The sequence below is a fragment of the Hermetia illucens genome, chromosome 3 (assembly GCF_905115235.1).
Source record: "Hermetia illucens chromosome 3, iHerIll2.2.curated.20191125, whole genome shotgun sequence".
NCBI classification, from domain to species: Eukaryota; Metazoa; Arthropoda; class Insecta; order Diptera; family Stratiomyidae; genus Hermetia; species Hermetia illucens.
The window spans coordinates 176,984,880-176,998,282 of record NC_051851.1 but is presented as its reverse complement, the minus strand read 5'-3'; the positions used below and the strand labels follow the sequence as shown (position 1 = coordinate 176,998,282).

At 41.8% G+C, this 13,403-nt stretch overlaps 1 protein-coding gene across 10 annotated transcripts in view; it reads right to left on the bottom strand.

The window, feature by feature from the left end:
* Positions 1-787: 787 nt before the first annotated feature.
* LOC119653236 (putative mediator of RNA polymerase II transcription subunit 26) overlaps positions 788-13,403 on the bottom strand; it is a 56,456-nt gene continuing 43,840 nt past the window's right edge. For 6 of the 10 annotated variants that reach the window (XM_038057831.1, XM_038057825.1, XM_038057830.1 and 3 more), the window contains exons 12-17: positions 11,889-11,997; positions 11,062-11,229; positions 10,173-10,517; positions 9,969-10,094; positions 5,938-6,035; positions 788-1,342 (exon numbers count right to left, since the gene is read on the bottom strand). In XM_038057831.1, the coding sequence (XP_037913759.1) occupies positions 1,160-1,342; positions 5,938-6,035; positions 9,969-10,094; positions 10,173-10,517; positions 11,062-11,229; positions 11,889-11,997 (1,029 nt within the window). In that variant the 3' untranslated portion in view covers positions 788-1,159. The remainder of the gene's footprint in view (positions 1,343-5,937; positions 6,036-9,968; positions 10,095-10,172; positions 10,518-11,061; positions 11,230-11,888; positions 11,998-13,403) is intronic. The other 4 variants (XM_038057832.1, XM_038057833.1, XM_038057834.1 and 1 more) reach the window with 4 other exon arrangements.

Sequence of the window (13,403 nt, the reverse complement as noted above, 5' to 3'; positions counted from 1 at the left end):
TAGTTTTATCATTTGTTTTTTTTCTTCTTTTTTTTTTGTTTGCATTATATCATCGCGTAGCAGATACACAGGAAGATGTTCAAAATATTTATATATAAACAGCAGATACCTTTCTTCCCAGTTCATTCATGATTTCATTAATTGTTTTTGTTTCTTTTGAAATTTCTCAATTTTTAATAGCATATAAGATCTAGTGTTGTTGTAAGTATGTTTCATACAATTGATTTCCTTCAGCATGTTTTCGTTTTTAGTAGTTTCATTTAATTTTTATCGATTTCCTTCGTAACCATGTTCAAATGTAAATTATGTTTAGTCGCAACTTGGTTGTTCCTCTTTACATAAATTCTATGAAGCGAGCGCGCATCTTTTAGTGGTGATATAAATTTTACCGTTTGCAGCAAATACATTCAATATATGGGGATTATTTCCTTTTAGATAATTTGATAATAGTGTTTTGGTAGAAGGAGAAATACTGAGAATTCCGCTTCTCTTCTAGTGTGTGGGTGTGTTTTAGGGAGTTCGCTGTGGAGCGGCGTATTTTTTGCTCTTTTTACATTGACTGACAATTTCCTCTAAGTGAATTTTACATGATTTTTGTGTGCATTTCAGATAACATTGAAAAATTTTAATGACTCTAGATTGAAAGCGACGAATGATAACGTTACGATTAAAAATATGTTTGTGTTGGAAAAGTGAAAATCCGATCTGATCTGATGAGCCGCAAATAAAATCATAGCTGCCGGGATATGAATTTGATTTTCTGGTTGAAAATTTAAACAAAGCAAACTATAATGTGATCGTCTCGCTTTATTGCAACATAATTTTCTTTTTTCGTTCATTCTAAACGTACTCATCGTACCAATAACACAATTTGTGTGAGATTTCAACATACAAGACGTAAGAAAAACTAATCACGGGCAAATAATTGATTGCTTTTTTGTATACAAGCTCACAGCGAGAGAAAAAGAAAATTAGGAAGAGAAAAAAAATTAATAAAAATATCATAATAATATAAGTATATCAGAATTCAATAATATGACAGTAATAATAACTGTGAACAATCGAGAGCAACACATATCAGACCAAAAAACCGAGATCTTTCTCTCTTCTCTACGTTATTCATTCCAATTAAAAATCAATGAATTTCAATCAATGATAATCAATTAATACATTCAGTTTTTTGCTGTTTATTTCCTGAAATGCAATTGTTCATGTTATTGATATGAATACCAGGCGGCAATGAGAATTTTTCGTAATTACTTGTGTATCCATTCCCTAAACTATTCATGAACATGCTCTGTTCGTTTGAATTATTGAACCAATTTGAGTGGGAATAGTTCACCTAAAACAAAAACAAAAAGAATGATATCAATGGATGTAATGTGAATATAATAGAAAAAAAATTAAGACTAGTGAATTTCGAGGAAGGCATTGCTGTTCAGGAAATGTATTGCGTTAACTGCCAGATTCGAGAGCCCGTTTGGGTGTCAAGGAACGTCCTCCAAAAGAGAGATGTTGCTACATGAAAATGTGTGATGTTCCCTGACACAGAATACCAGCGAATTTCGTTTTCCTTCATTGGAATTTTCCGTGGCCATAGCAGCACCAGGTTGTCAATCAAAGCTCTTCATTGAAATTTTACACAAACATAGCAGCAGATTCCCTTTTAACGCACTTGTTGCCACTCAGCATGCAACCACTTTTTTTGCTTCAAGCAAGTTATTGGAAAAAAGGCGAAATATATAGTCGCGGCCAATGAAATGTGGACAAGTTATAAAAGTTTAATGAAAGGGTTTTGTGGAAACACAGATACTTTATTTTGCGGCGAAGGGCGAAGACCGGGGCCCGAGCCCCGGAGACGAGACTCGAGCAGACCTGCTCGAAATCATCAGCATGTTAAAAGAGGAGATTGCGGAAATCCGTGGCAGAGCTCAGGGCGGAAAGGCAGTGAGTCCTTGAGGGTTTTACGTGGGTACTTAATCCCACTGTCTTCTTAAGACACGGATTGATTTTGTGACCACAATCAGAACCCCGCTGTGACAAGCAACAACGGTACCAGTCCATACCAAGTGCATGGCTTAGCATTCATACTGATGGTTGCAAGACCTATCTAAATCTCTACCGAACTAAGGAGTACGGCACCCGTGTTGAAACGCAACACCACGCCGAGGCCCGAAGGTCTCTTCTCGCTTGAGCATAACCACAACCCCCATGAAGCTCCCACTAGGGGGTCAACCGCAAACTCACATACAACAGGAATTCTCCCGAAGTATGAGTCCAGGGGCTATCCCGGTTCCCATGGTACCAGTATACCCCTGGTCCTCACCAGGGCCCAGGTGACCAAATTGCCACTTCAGATGAGTCCCCGTGCAGACTCGGGTCTGATCGCCCTGATTAGGCTTTTGGAGCATTCGCCTACTGCATCAAGGCCAGCAAGCCAAAGTGAATACAGCGTCTCCCGATGCTACCACCATGGAGGTTCTCCTCGGCCACTTGGTTTTGGTTCAGTCGACAGGGTTCCCGGAAAGGTTAAAACGACTAGAAAAGGAACACCTGCAACAGCAAACCGGACAACCTATTGAAGTGGACGACATCATGGGATGTACATCTACTTTTGCCGAAGTCGTATTAATAGAAACCAGCAACATCGGAGCCGCAATTTCAGAGAACCAGTTCCAACTTTGTCACGACGCAAAAATCCAGAAAAACTACGGTTAGTGCAAAAAGTGTTAAGATTACTGGAAGCACTCTCTAGGCCAATATTACCCCAACCTCCGCTGAGAAAACCCAAGAAACCTAAGATACCAGTAATTACCGGATATTCACTTAACGTCCCTCTATTACTAAGGTCCCTTAAGACAAAAGGGATAAAAACAACGCCAAAGAATACGAAGGCGGATAAGACCCCCATTTTCGCCGAATCCATTGGGTATCACGGCAAAATCTTCATTCTTATCAAATAGCAAGGCTTCAGCGCCACAACAAGTACCCCCCAATCACTGAGGATGCAGTCCCTCATTAATCGAGAACTAAATCGGGAAACCGATGCTGCCGAAATCCTTGCGGAGCTCAAAGCAGAGCATTCAGAACTAAAAATTCGATCAGTGGCCAACTTCCTGAGCAAACAGGATAAAGCTACCCATAAAGAGAATCCTACTCTACCAATTAAGTCTCAATCGGGACTTTTTATAGTGACCTTCGAGCACTCTCAAGAGCTCAACAATGCCTTCAAGGTGAAGTACATACTGCACCAGAAGGTTACCGGCCGTTAGAACAGACACAATATTTCAACTGTCAAAATTTTGGGCACATCGGTGTGTTAAGTGCACGAAGAAAACACCCACGTGGTGACTGCCCACGTCCCACAACGGAGGTGCCGCATTGCCGCAACTGCGGCAAAGTCGGACATCCCGCCAGCTACCGCGGCTGCTCGGCAACCAAAGATATACTGACCCGGAAAGAGGCTGCCAAAGCCCGTAAAACTAAAGAGGCACAGCAAACCAAACAGGCAGTAGTACAACTGTCGCAAAGTTTGGCCAAACCAGGCGAATCTTACGCCCAACGTGGCACTGCCCAGGTATTGATCGACTCTCTGAAAGCAGACATTTATTGCGTTTCGGAGATTCATTTCAAAAGCAGGCATAACGTTAATTTCATCGGATATAATACCATCCGTGACGACAACAAACACCGACGCCGTCCTATTACTCAAAAAAGTTTATGAATTCGAGGAAGTCGCCATAGACAACCTGCTAACTTGTACCACTGCGGCGACTTTCATTAAAACGGCTGATAGTAAACGGATTCTCATAGTCTCCGTTTATATTAGGTGCCAATCTAAAAATGAGGAGCTGGGCCATGACTTAAAAGTCTTGAGCGATCTCCAATTGAAATCCTTGTCTTTGGAGGCGACTTCAACTCTAGCCACACTCACTGGGGCGACACGGCCATTAACTGTAATGGGAAAATCCTGCTCAAATGGGTCTTACCGAATTTTCCATTAAAGCCCAGTAGTCAATCTATAATAAACTACTTCTTTCTGTCTATGGAAATGAAACAAAGGTTTCAGGTAATATCATGTGATACCTTACCAGGCATGTCCGACCATTTCGCGGTCAATCTTAAACCGTTCTCACCTTCTTCTCTGAAAAAGACAGTCATGACCACAATTAGGTCTTTCGCCCACACTGACTGGGATAAATTCAGGGCTGAGTTAGCACCAAAATTCAACTTGAAAAAGCTCACAAATAATCGCAATCTGTCGGACAAAGAAATCGGCAAGGCTATTTACTTGGCGACTGACGCTACTGACACTGCTTTAAGGAACACTAAGCTGACAAAAGACGATGAATTTTAGTTCAATTCTCTTCCACATAAGATAATGCTTCACTTCAAAGTTAGGCAGATTTGGAGGCGAAATCTCAAGCAGAAATTTCACGAACACGGGAATAAAATCAATGCGGAATATAAAGCATTAACCTCCCGGATTAACTATCTCAGTACGCTAATCCGTGGTATGGTGGCGACTTTCCATAGCAAGGAATTGACCCGCAAACTTGCAGACATTAAGCCTGGCGCTGATATGTTCCAAAATATCAAAAGGTTAACGGGGAAATACAAAACCCGCAACTTCGTTCTAACGCAGAACAAAGTACAAGTCCTGCAGTGATGCTGAGAAAGCAAAAACACTTGCGGAATTCTTTGAGCGGCAGTTCAACACAACACCTCCTAGCAACAGAACGGCTCTCACTGAAACTGTTGATTCAACAGTCAGAGAATTCACTTCCAGGAACTGCTACAGAATCACATCTTTTTCTGCCCAGAACCCTTCCAGTAAACCTACTGATTCGAGCAATTTCCGAGTCTATCACAACTCACAGTTATTACCCATAATCTTAACGGTAAAAAGTCAGCAGGCCTAGACGGAATTACGAATTTCATCTTAAAAAACCTTCCGGTAGTCTTCATTATGTTCCTACTTGCGGTTTCCAATAACTGCATTAATAATGGCTACTTCACATCCACCTGGAAAATAGCCAAAATTATAGCCACTCGGAAAAGAGGTTCCTTCTGCGAACCAGGTAACTTCAGACCCGTTTCACTTCTATCTAACTTAGGGAAACTTTTTGAGAGAGCAAACTAGTCCAACACTGCAATCTCAATAGCATTATTCCAGACCATCAGTTCGGTTTCTGTGCTAAACACGGAACACAGCATGCCTTGAGCTACCTCCACGATACTGTGGCCAGCAGACTTAATGATGATAGTCTGGAAACTTCCAGGTAAAAAATTTTAAGCGCAATAATTCGCGTTTCCGATTTTTGCCTTGCTTCTTAAATGTGGCTTAAATTTCGATCATAAAACGATGTAATTTAACTTTTTCAAATTGTCCACATTTCATTGGCCGCGATTGTATACCCACTCGTAGAATCATACTTTTGCGAATCATACGAATAATTTCCGAAGCATTTATCGTAGCTTTTTAGCTTCGAGCCCCAGTAAAACCAGCTAATTTTCCCTCCACATTATTCAATTAAAAATTTTAGCGAATGGCCTTAAGCTGGGCTTCTACGTAACTTTCCTAATAACTTTAATAATTTGTGATATTTTCCATCCAGAGGACGGCCCGGGAGCTGATTTACTACAGTTTAAATCTTTTGCGAGATTTCATTTGAATAAGCTTATTATTTTCCCGGGAATTCCACTATTCGAAAGCAAAGCGTGTGTGCTGCTATTGTGCAAAAAGAAATCCTAATATAGCGCCTCATTGTGATTGTTTAGAATCATTGAGACGATTAAAATAATAACACTGAGTGGGAAGTGAACACCAATCACTGTACTCGTAATTTCCATCAATTGGATTAGAGGAAACTAACAGCACTACACAAAATGACGAGTTTTCAAATATTCTAGCATCCCCTGAACACTCCCATTTACCTGTGGTGCTGAATTCTGTTGTTGTTGCTGCTGCTGCTGCTGTTGCTGTTGTTGATTCATCATGTTATTTTGCATTTGTTGTCCATGGTGTCCGAAACCTGTAAATATTTAATAAAAAAAAATAATAAGTGAACAAATGCGAAGGGAAGAAAAAAATAAGATAACAAATGAGGAAAAATGTAATAAGAAACTGAAAAGCATAACCAGCACTGCCTTCAACTCATTTAACATAATAACGCATCTACTACTGTAGAAGCAAAATTGACATTCAGTGAAGTTTTCTTCCATATTGTCAAGAAGGAGGAAGGAAGGGTACTCTCTCGGAACATTCCTCTGTCTACAGAAAAGGTAGATCAACCACATCGTGCATAAATGAGTTTCTGCTTCAAGTATCCATCACTAAAAATCAAGGGAAAATAGTTGGACATCAGCAAGGCCTATGAGAGAGTTGACCTCAAAACTTTGAACAATATTATGAGAACGGCTCAAAAGAAGAAGGCGAAGCGGAACAAGAGACAACAACATATCGCGCCATCAGAAAAACCTCTGCCTAAAATTAAGGCGGACACGAAGGACGGAGCACCAAAAGAAAAGGTGGTGAGCCGAAGGAGGACTAGACCGCCAGCTCTGCTTATGAAGACGACGGAAGGCAAGACTTTTGCGGAAGTTCCCAATGAAATCCGTTACAAGATTAAACCCGAAGATAACAGAGCAGAAATGTCTTCCATTCGTAAAACGAAGGGTGCTGGAGTCCTAGTCGAACTAGGTCCGAAGGCAATAAATAAAATTATGTTCCGTGAAGCAGTCAAGGGGCTTCTGGGAGAAAAAGCTTTGGTTTCCAGCCTGGAACCCACGCGTTTTCTGGAAATCCGAGACCTTGACTGGTTCACAAAAAAAACGAGGTAGAAGCAGCCATCAAACGCGAATACCCGGAGATAACCAATGCACGAATTGATATCACATCTGCGAACTCCCGAAGCCAAAAACTCGCTCTGGTGGAAGTTGCCGAGCAATACGCGAGGAAGCTTCTAAGCAGCGGAAAAATAAGAATTGGTTTGGTAGTGAGTGAGTTACGAATCCGGGCCGCCCCAATGAAATGTTACAGATGTTTGGATTATGGGCACACATCTGCAACCTGTCGGGGACCTGACAGAAAAGCAACATGTGGTAAATGCGGTCAGGCAGGCCATAAAACGAACACCTGCAATGAAAAGGAAAGCTGCGTTTTATGCAGGGACCGTGGCGCGACTAATGAGAACGTTGCGCAAACTGCGGGTTCGGGGCGGTGTCCAGTTTTCAGAGGAGAATTGGAAAGAGCTAGGACCCGGTCAACATGATTCATATCCTACAAATCAATATGCACCGGAGTGCGACACCTCACGAGTTCGCTGCGGAGACCAAAGCTGATTTAGTACTCATCAGGGATCAGTACCAAAACAAGGACCCAGTTTCATGACACCCTAACATAGCAGGTACCGCTGCCATTTGGGCTCGGGACGGCACCCTCTTTAGGGTTCCCAAAGCCGAGGGGACGGCTTTGTCTGGATTTGGTATTTAGGGATAACATTTTTTAGTGTCTATTTTACGCTGCATGAGACGATGCCGGTCTTTCGACGGAGGCTTGATGCTTTGGGGGATGGGCGGATCCTGGTCGGAGGTGACTTCAATTTTAGGGCGCTTGAATGGAGCATGCCTCACACAGACTCCAGAGGGAAACGAATTCTGGAAATAGCGGCGAGAACAGGACTGGTAGTTCTAAACACTGGAACCACCCCAAAGTTCCGGCGCCCGGGCCGCGAGGGAAGCATTTCGGGCGTTGGTGGACGAGAGGCGAGTTCTGGAAGACTTATAGGCAAACTAATTCATTGACATTGCCCTTAATGAATTCTTGGGTAGCCCTGACTATGCACAGTCAAGTACTGGAGACAAAGGTTGCGCATTATCCGTCGCCAGTGTTGACGTAAGCGAAAGATATTGCCCATCGGTTTGTGCTACATCACTTCTGTTAATCTGAAAATGCATTCTCTTGCCGCGTGTTATTTCCGCTGTTTTACTTATAACTGCCTCAGGAAAGAAAGTGTCGATTTTATTCCCGTTCTTTGGCGGACATATTCAAGTTTCTCGGAAGAGCGTTGCGTGCACTTTGGATTTTGAGATTGTTACCTGCACCAAATCCGTAGTAGAAACGAGGCCATTCCTCCAAAAAGTATGACCACTGCTATCCTAGTTCGCCGTACTTTCCAGTTGCTCCGTAGGTGGATCGCTTTCACCACGGCTTTCACTTCGTACCCTTCTGGTAAAGAGAGGTTAGCTCCAGAAACTAACTCCTCCAACCGACATCGAGAAATTCCAACGAAGATGTGTGATGTAGATGACACGAGCAAAGTCATCCGAAGAATGGCCTGTTGTTGGCAATGATTCTAATCACAACATTTCTGTAAACTGCACTTCTCATGGCGAGTGCTCCACAATTCATCCACAATTTTCTGAGCGCCCTCGTAAAACTACTCCAGGTCTCACAAAAATGCCTATTTCCTCCTTTACTTACTACGCACTGACCGTTCCGCTGGCAATGAACTTTGTGGGCGGGCTAGCCGCCCCGGGAAGCCTGGCTACTGTGCGGTCGGAGGAACTGATCTACCCCCCAAACACCTTTCATTCCTCATCTTGTTGACGTGCAAGGCCACTATGGTTATGGCATGGACATGTGGCATTTGCATGGTCCACTTTCGCCACTTTCTCTATTCTTTAGAACTCTCTCCTCGTGATAGCCATTCAAATGCATTCATTACAAAGTCCCAAACCAAAGAGCAAGAGGAAAACGGATCAACATTGATTTGATGCACCATTGATGTTTTATTTCGAGGTTATCATTATCCTACGTCAAGAAAGTCCTCAATTCGGCTTAAGAGTCCGAAATCGCCCAATGCAAGACTTGCGGGTATATATTTACCCACTTTCTGGTAGAGATTTTTCCAGTTGAGACACATTGCAGCCTCACATCAAGAACGTTTCGTTTAGTCGATATAGTTTAAGCAGCATTTGGTGGCATTTCAATACCAACTGGACTAATATGGAGTAGTTGCCCCCATTCAATGCAGATTCAACGTCAATAGCGACGTCCCCTAACACAACTAGTTTACCTTCATACTATTGTGGCACAGCGGGGTTAACAACATTCGAAATTTATTTTATTTCTGAAGGACATTACGGCGCAATCTTGTGCCGAAGTTCTCTGTCGAGAGTGGATCCCTCGCTTTGGCGTCCCTGCAGTGGTCATCACTGACCAGGGAATGCAATTTGAGTCCACCCTTTTCTCGGAGTTAGGCAAATTCCTGGGATTCAAACGCCAGTGAATTACGGCTTACCACCCGCAATCCAATGGGATGCTAGAGCGTTGGCACTGGACGCTGAAAGCCGCCATTATGGCTCGCGATGATCCGTCCTGGACTCAGGTCTTGCCTCTCGTCCTACTCGGCCTACGAACAACCCGCCGAGAGGAATTTGCTGTCAGCCCCGCGAAGCTGGTATACGGGGGAGAACCCAAGGCTCCCAAGTGATCCGGTCTTCGAGAAGAGATCGAGTCTCACAGATTCGCCGCATTAAAGCCACACTTCCCACACGACACCCGTCCGCATCTGCCTGCGTGCCCAAGGAGCTGGACACGTGCACACACGTCCGCTGCTGCAGCCTCCATACGAAGGCCCGTACCGTGTTCTCGAGCGGGGAGAGCAGGTTGTCTCCTTATCCCCAAATCAGCATCGCGTTCGCTCCGCCATATGATGGGGAACGCAGTTCCGAGTTCAGTCGCTGAAACCCCTAGGTTTCATCTGGGAGCGGAGTGATGTGGCGCAGCGGGGTTAACAACATTCGAAAGCAAGGAGTTTCGAGTTCTGATGAGACCACAATAACCTTGTTTCCGTCTACATCACGGCATAGACTTTTACTGGATGCAGCTCTTTTTGAAATTTCACGGTCGCTTTTACACTACGCACCTTCCCAAATTTTGTCAAAATCATAATAAAACTCACCTTGCCCCGATTGTGGATTCAAATGCATGAACATATCGTGTTGCTGATGAGACGGGTACGATGGAAATTGACGGAATGACAAAATAGCTGGATCCATAGCTGTCCAATCAGACATGTTGCCATATCCTGTATACAAAAACAAAGGAAAATTATTAACTTAACCTTTCTAAATCACATTCGTCAACCACAAAATTTAATACAAACCTGCTTTGTTATGATTTTGATTTGGCTGCCCCATATGCATCTGTTGTTCATTGCCTTGTTGCTGTTGCTGTTGTGGCGGCTGTGATTGTGGAAAACTTCCCATATGATGTGGCCAATTATTTTGTTGCGGCATCTGTTGTTGCGCATTATTCATGAACGGTAAAATTTTGCTGCCTTGTGGTCGTGGCACACCGAAACCGAAGGCATTCATATGATTAAAACCTGGTGGTGGCATACGAGTTCGTTGACAGCTCTCTAAAAGATGCTTATTGTGATTATTTTGCGATTGTTCGTTTTCCATTATTTCGGCCAATGCTTTTTGTGTCTCGAAGAATGGATCGAAACCTTTAAAAAACATGGGATGGGAGGATTCAAATGAGATTGTTTTTTTGTTTTTGTTAAATTCGTTATGGCGCAAATGCAAAACAGAAAATTAACTGTTCTCGAAATCTACACAATAACAACACCGTCAATTGGAAAACAGTTGAGTTTGAAAAGCTTTTGCCCGAATTCAGATGAGTCTAATTATTACATAAAAGTCTACATTTAGATAGTTTAGAAAAACATCAAAAAGTCCACGCACCAAAAAGAAAGGAAGGCTTAAAAGTCAGTCACATGCTTATCTGTAGATAGTCGGTAATCATTTGGTAATTTCCTACAGGGTTCGAGGAGTCCATAAATATTGCTTAACATAAACTAATATCCGAATGATCCCAATGCATCTACAGACAAGCGAGCGCCTGAATATCATTCTACTTTCTCGCATCTTTTTCATTAACACTAATCACTCATGAACACATGATTACATCTCACCAGCGCAAGAAAATCATAAAAGAAAACCAGAAAAATATAAAATACTAATATAACGAATATAATAATAAATATGTACCTAAATCATCATCGACAGGTGCATTTTGCGGATATTGATTGTGAATACGATTCTGTTGTTGTTGTGGATTATTATTCGGATTCATTAGCATATTGCTACTATTATGCGACCCAATTTGATCGAATTTATTAAATATTCTCTGTTTTTGTAATTGTTGTCCGATAAGGCCTAAAAAGTTGTTGATAGTATTTTTGATTGATTTTTTTTTTCGATCGTGAAGAAAAAAGAAAAATATATGAAAATGTATGAGAAAAATTAATCAAATAATTATAAAACAGAATTTCTGAAATCTGCACATAATTCAATTTCAAGAGCAGAAGAAATTGGGAGTAAATCTTCTGCGAATCATTAAATTTTAATTGGGAGAATCGAAATTGAATGACCCAAAGGTCTCAGTGCACTTAGCAGCTGAGTTAGATGAAGCATTTCTCAATTTGTTGTGGACAATTCGCCTCTTTTACGCTCTATTTCAAATCCATTGGAATTTTAATGAAATTTCAAACTTTGAATCTTTAAAATTTATCCCCGCTCACGCCGAAAATCTTGAAAAACTCGAATACAAATCAAAACAGTGGGTGACGCTTCCAAACACAGAATCGTATGAATATGATATAAATGGCGCAAATGAGATAAAAACATTTTTTTTGAAATAGAGTTGAAGGAAATTTGAATGTTTCTGGAAGGAATGTCGTTGTATTTAACACTTCAGTATTGAAAGTATCAGCGGAGAATTAACAGTACATTGTCAGAAGCAAAAGGGCTAGCGTGAATTAGTTTTGTTGCTGAAGTGTTAAATAGTCGCCACTCTGAATGGAATTTATGCTTACCATTGGTGTGCTCCATATGCTGTGAATTCATCCTATTCTCTAGCAATGCTGCCATACTTAAATGGTCACGATGGTCGTTGAGCATAGCGTATCCGTTCATTAACAAATGCTGGAAGAGAATTCAGTTAAAGTTATTAGTGACAAGTTGAACTCCGACCTGAGGACCCACGATGTTCTTATATAATTAAATACAAAGTTTTTTTATGCCTTTTGACACGATGAGTTGTTGTTTTTCATAGTCAAAATTCAGGATCTCAAAATATCAACGGATGAAACTCCCGAAACTCAAATGAATACAAAAGGAAGAGAAGTCACAGAATTTCGGGGCCAAGTTCCACATGGATTGAGCACTTTTTAGCTGGAATAGGGATACCACAAATTTGCTATAATTCCTAGGTAGGAAAGAGTCTAATTAGCTCTTAACTCGAAGATTTCTCATCGGGTTCGCTATTAAAAAGAGTCATCACTGAGGCGTCTAGGGAGTGCTTGACAGAGCATCCCACACACATCGTAGTTGCAGTATCCAGTTGTAATAGAAAGTGCTGTTTAAATAATTCGACAACATCCTCAGATATTACAAAAACATGAGCCTCGCGATGTTCGTCCCGCATGCTCATTGGAACATATCGCTGCCGTTGCTGTGCGAAGAAGTCGGCGAACTTCAATTCGACATCGTTCACAACAATTACGAAATCCATTCACGACTCTGCATAGAGTCCTAGGATTAACACCGTACAAAATTCAATTTGTGCAACAGCTCAATACAACTGACCTGCCGAGGACCCCTATTTCTACCAAAAAATCATTTTTTCGGTTGAGGCCCATTTTCATCTTGGTGGCTACGTCAATAAGAAAAATTTCCGCATGTGGAGTTCAGACCAGCCAAATTATCCAAAGCCAAAATTATCGAGAAGCCAATGCGTCCGCAACACGTGACTGTATTATTAGACCATTTTTTTTTTAACATGACGAAGGACGGGCTGTCACAATGGTGTGCTCTATCGGAGCATGCTGACTATTTCTTTTCCGAAACCAATCAAGAAGATGGTATTGCGTGTTGCATCCCGGCATATTTATACATTGACAGAATTCATTTCCGAATAAACAGATTCTACTTTCCTTTTTGTGTTTTTCTGCCCCGTTTTATTAGCTCAGTTTCTTTTAAGTGTTCCTTGACCCGAGTGTTGACTAGCCGTTTGGTATTCCCTACGTATGCCTTCTTTGGCCAAGATTCGTCGCAAAGCTGGGAACATTTCCATGGATCGGTAGGCGATCACTATACTGGATCAAATCAACAAGTAGCACCCTAATATAAGCAATGACAAAGAGGAATAACGGTTTCGAATTCGATACATATAGGAAACCATCGAGTACACAACGTACCATTTGCAGGAAAACTAACCACTCACATCAGCATAAAGTGGCCGCCTACCAAATCCATGGTGCAGACTTTTGTCTATACCTATTACCAAAGAAAGGTTTCAAAAAGAAAAGTCATCCATGATGGATACAACC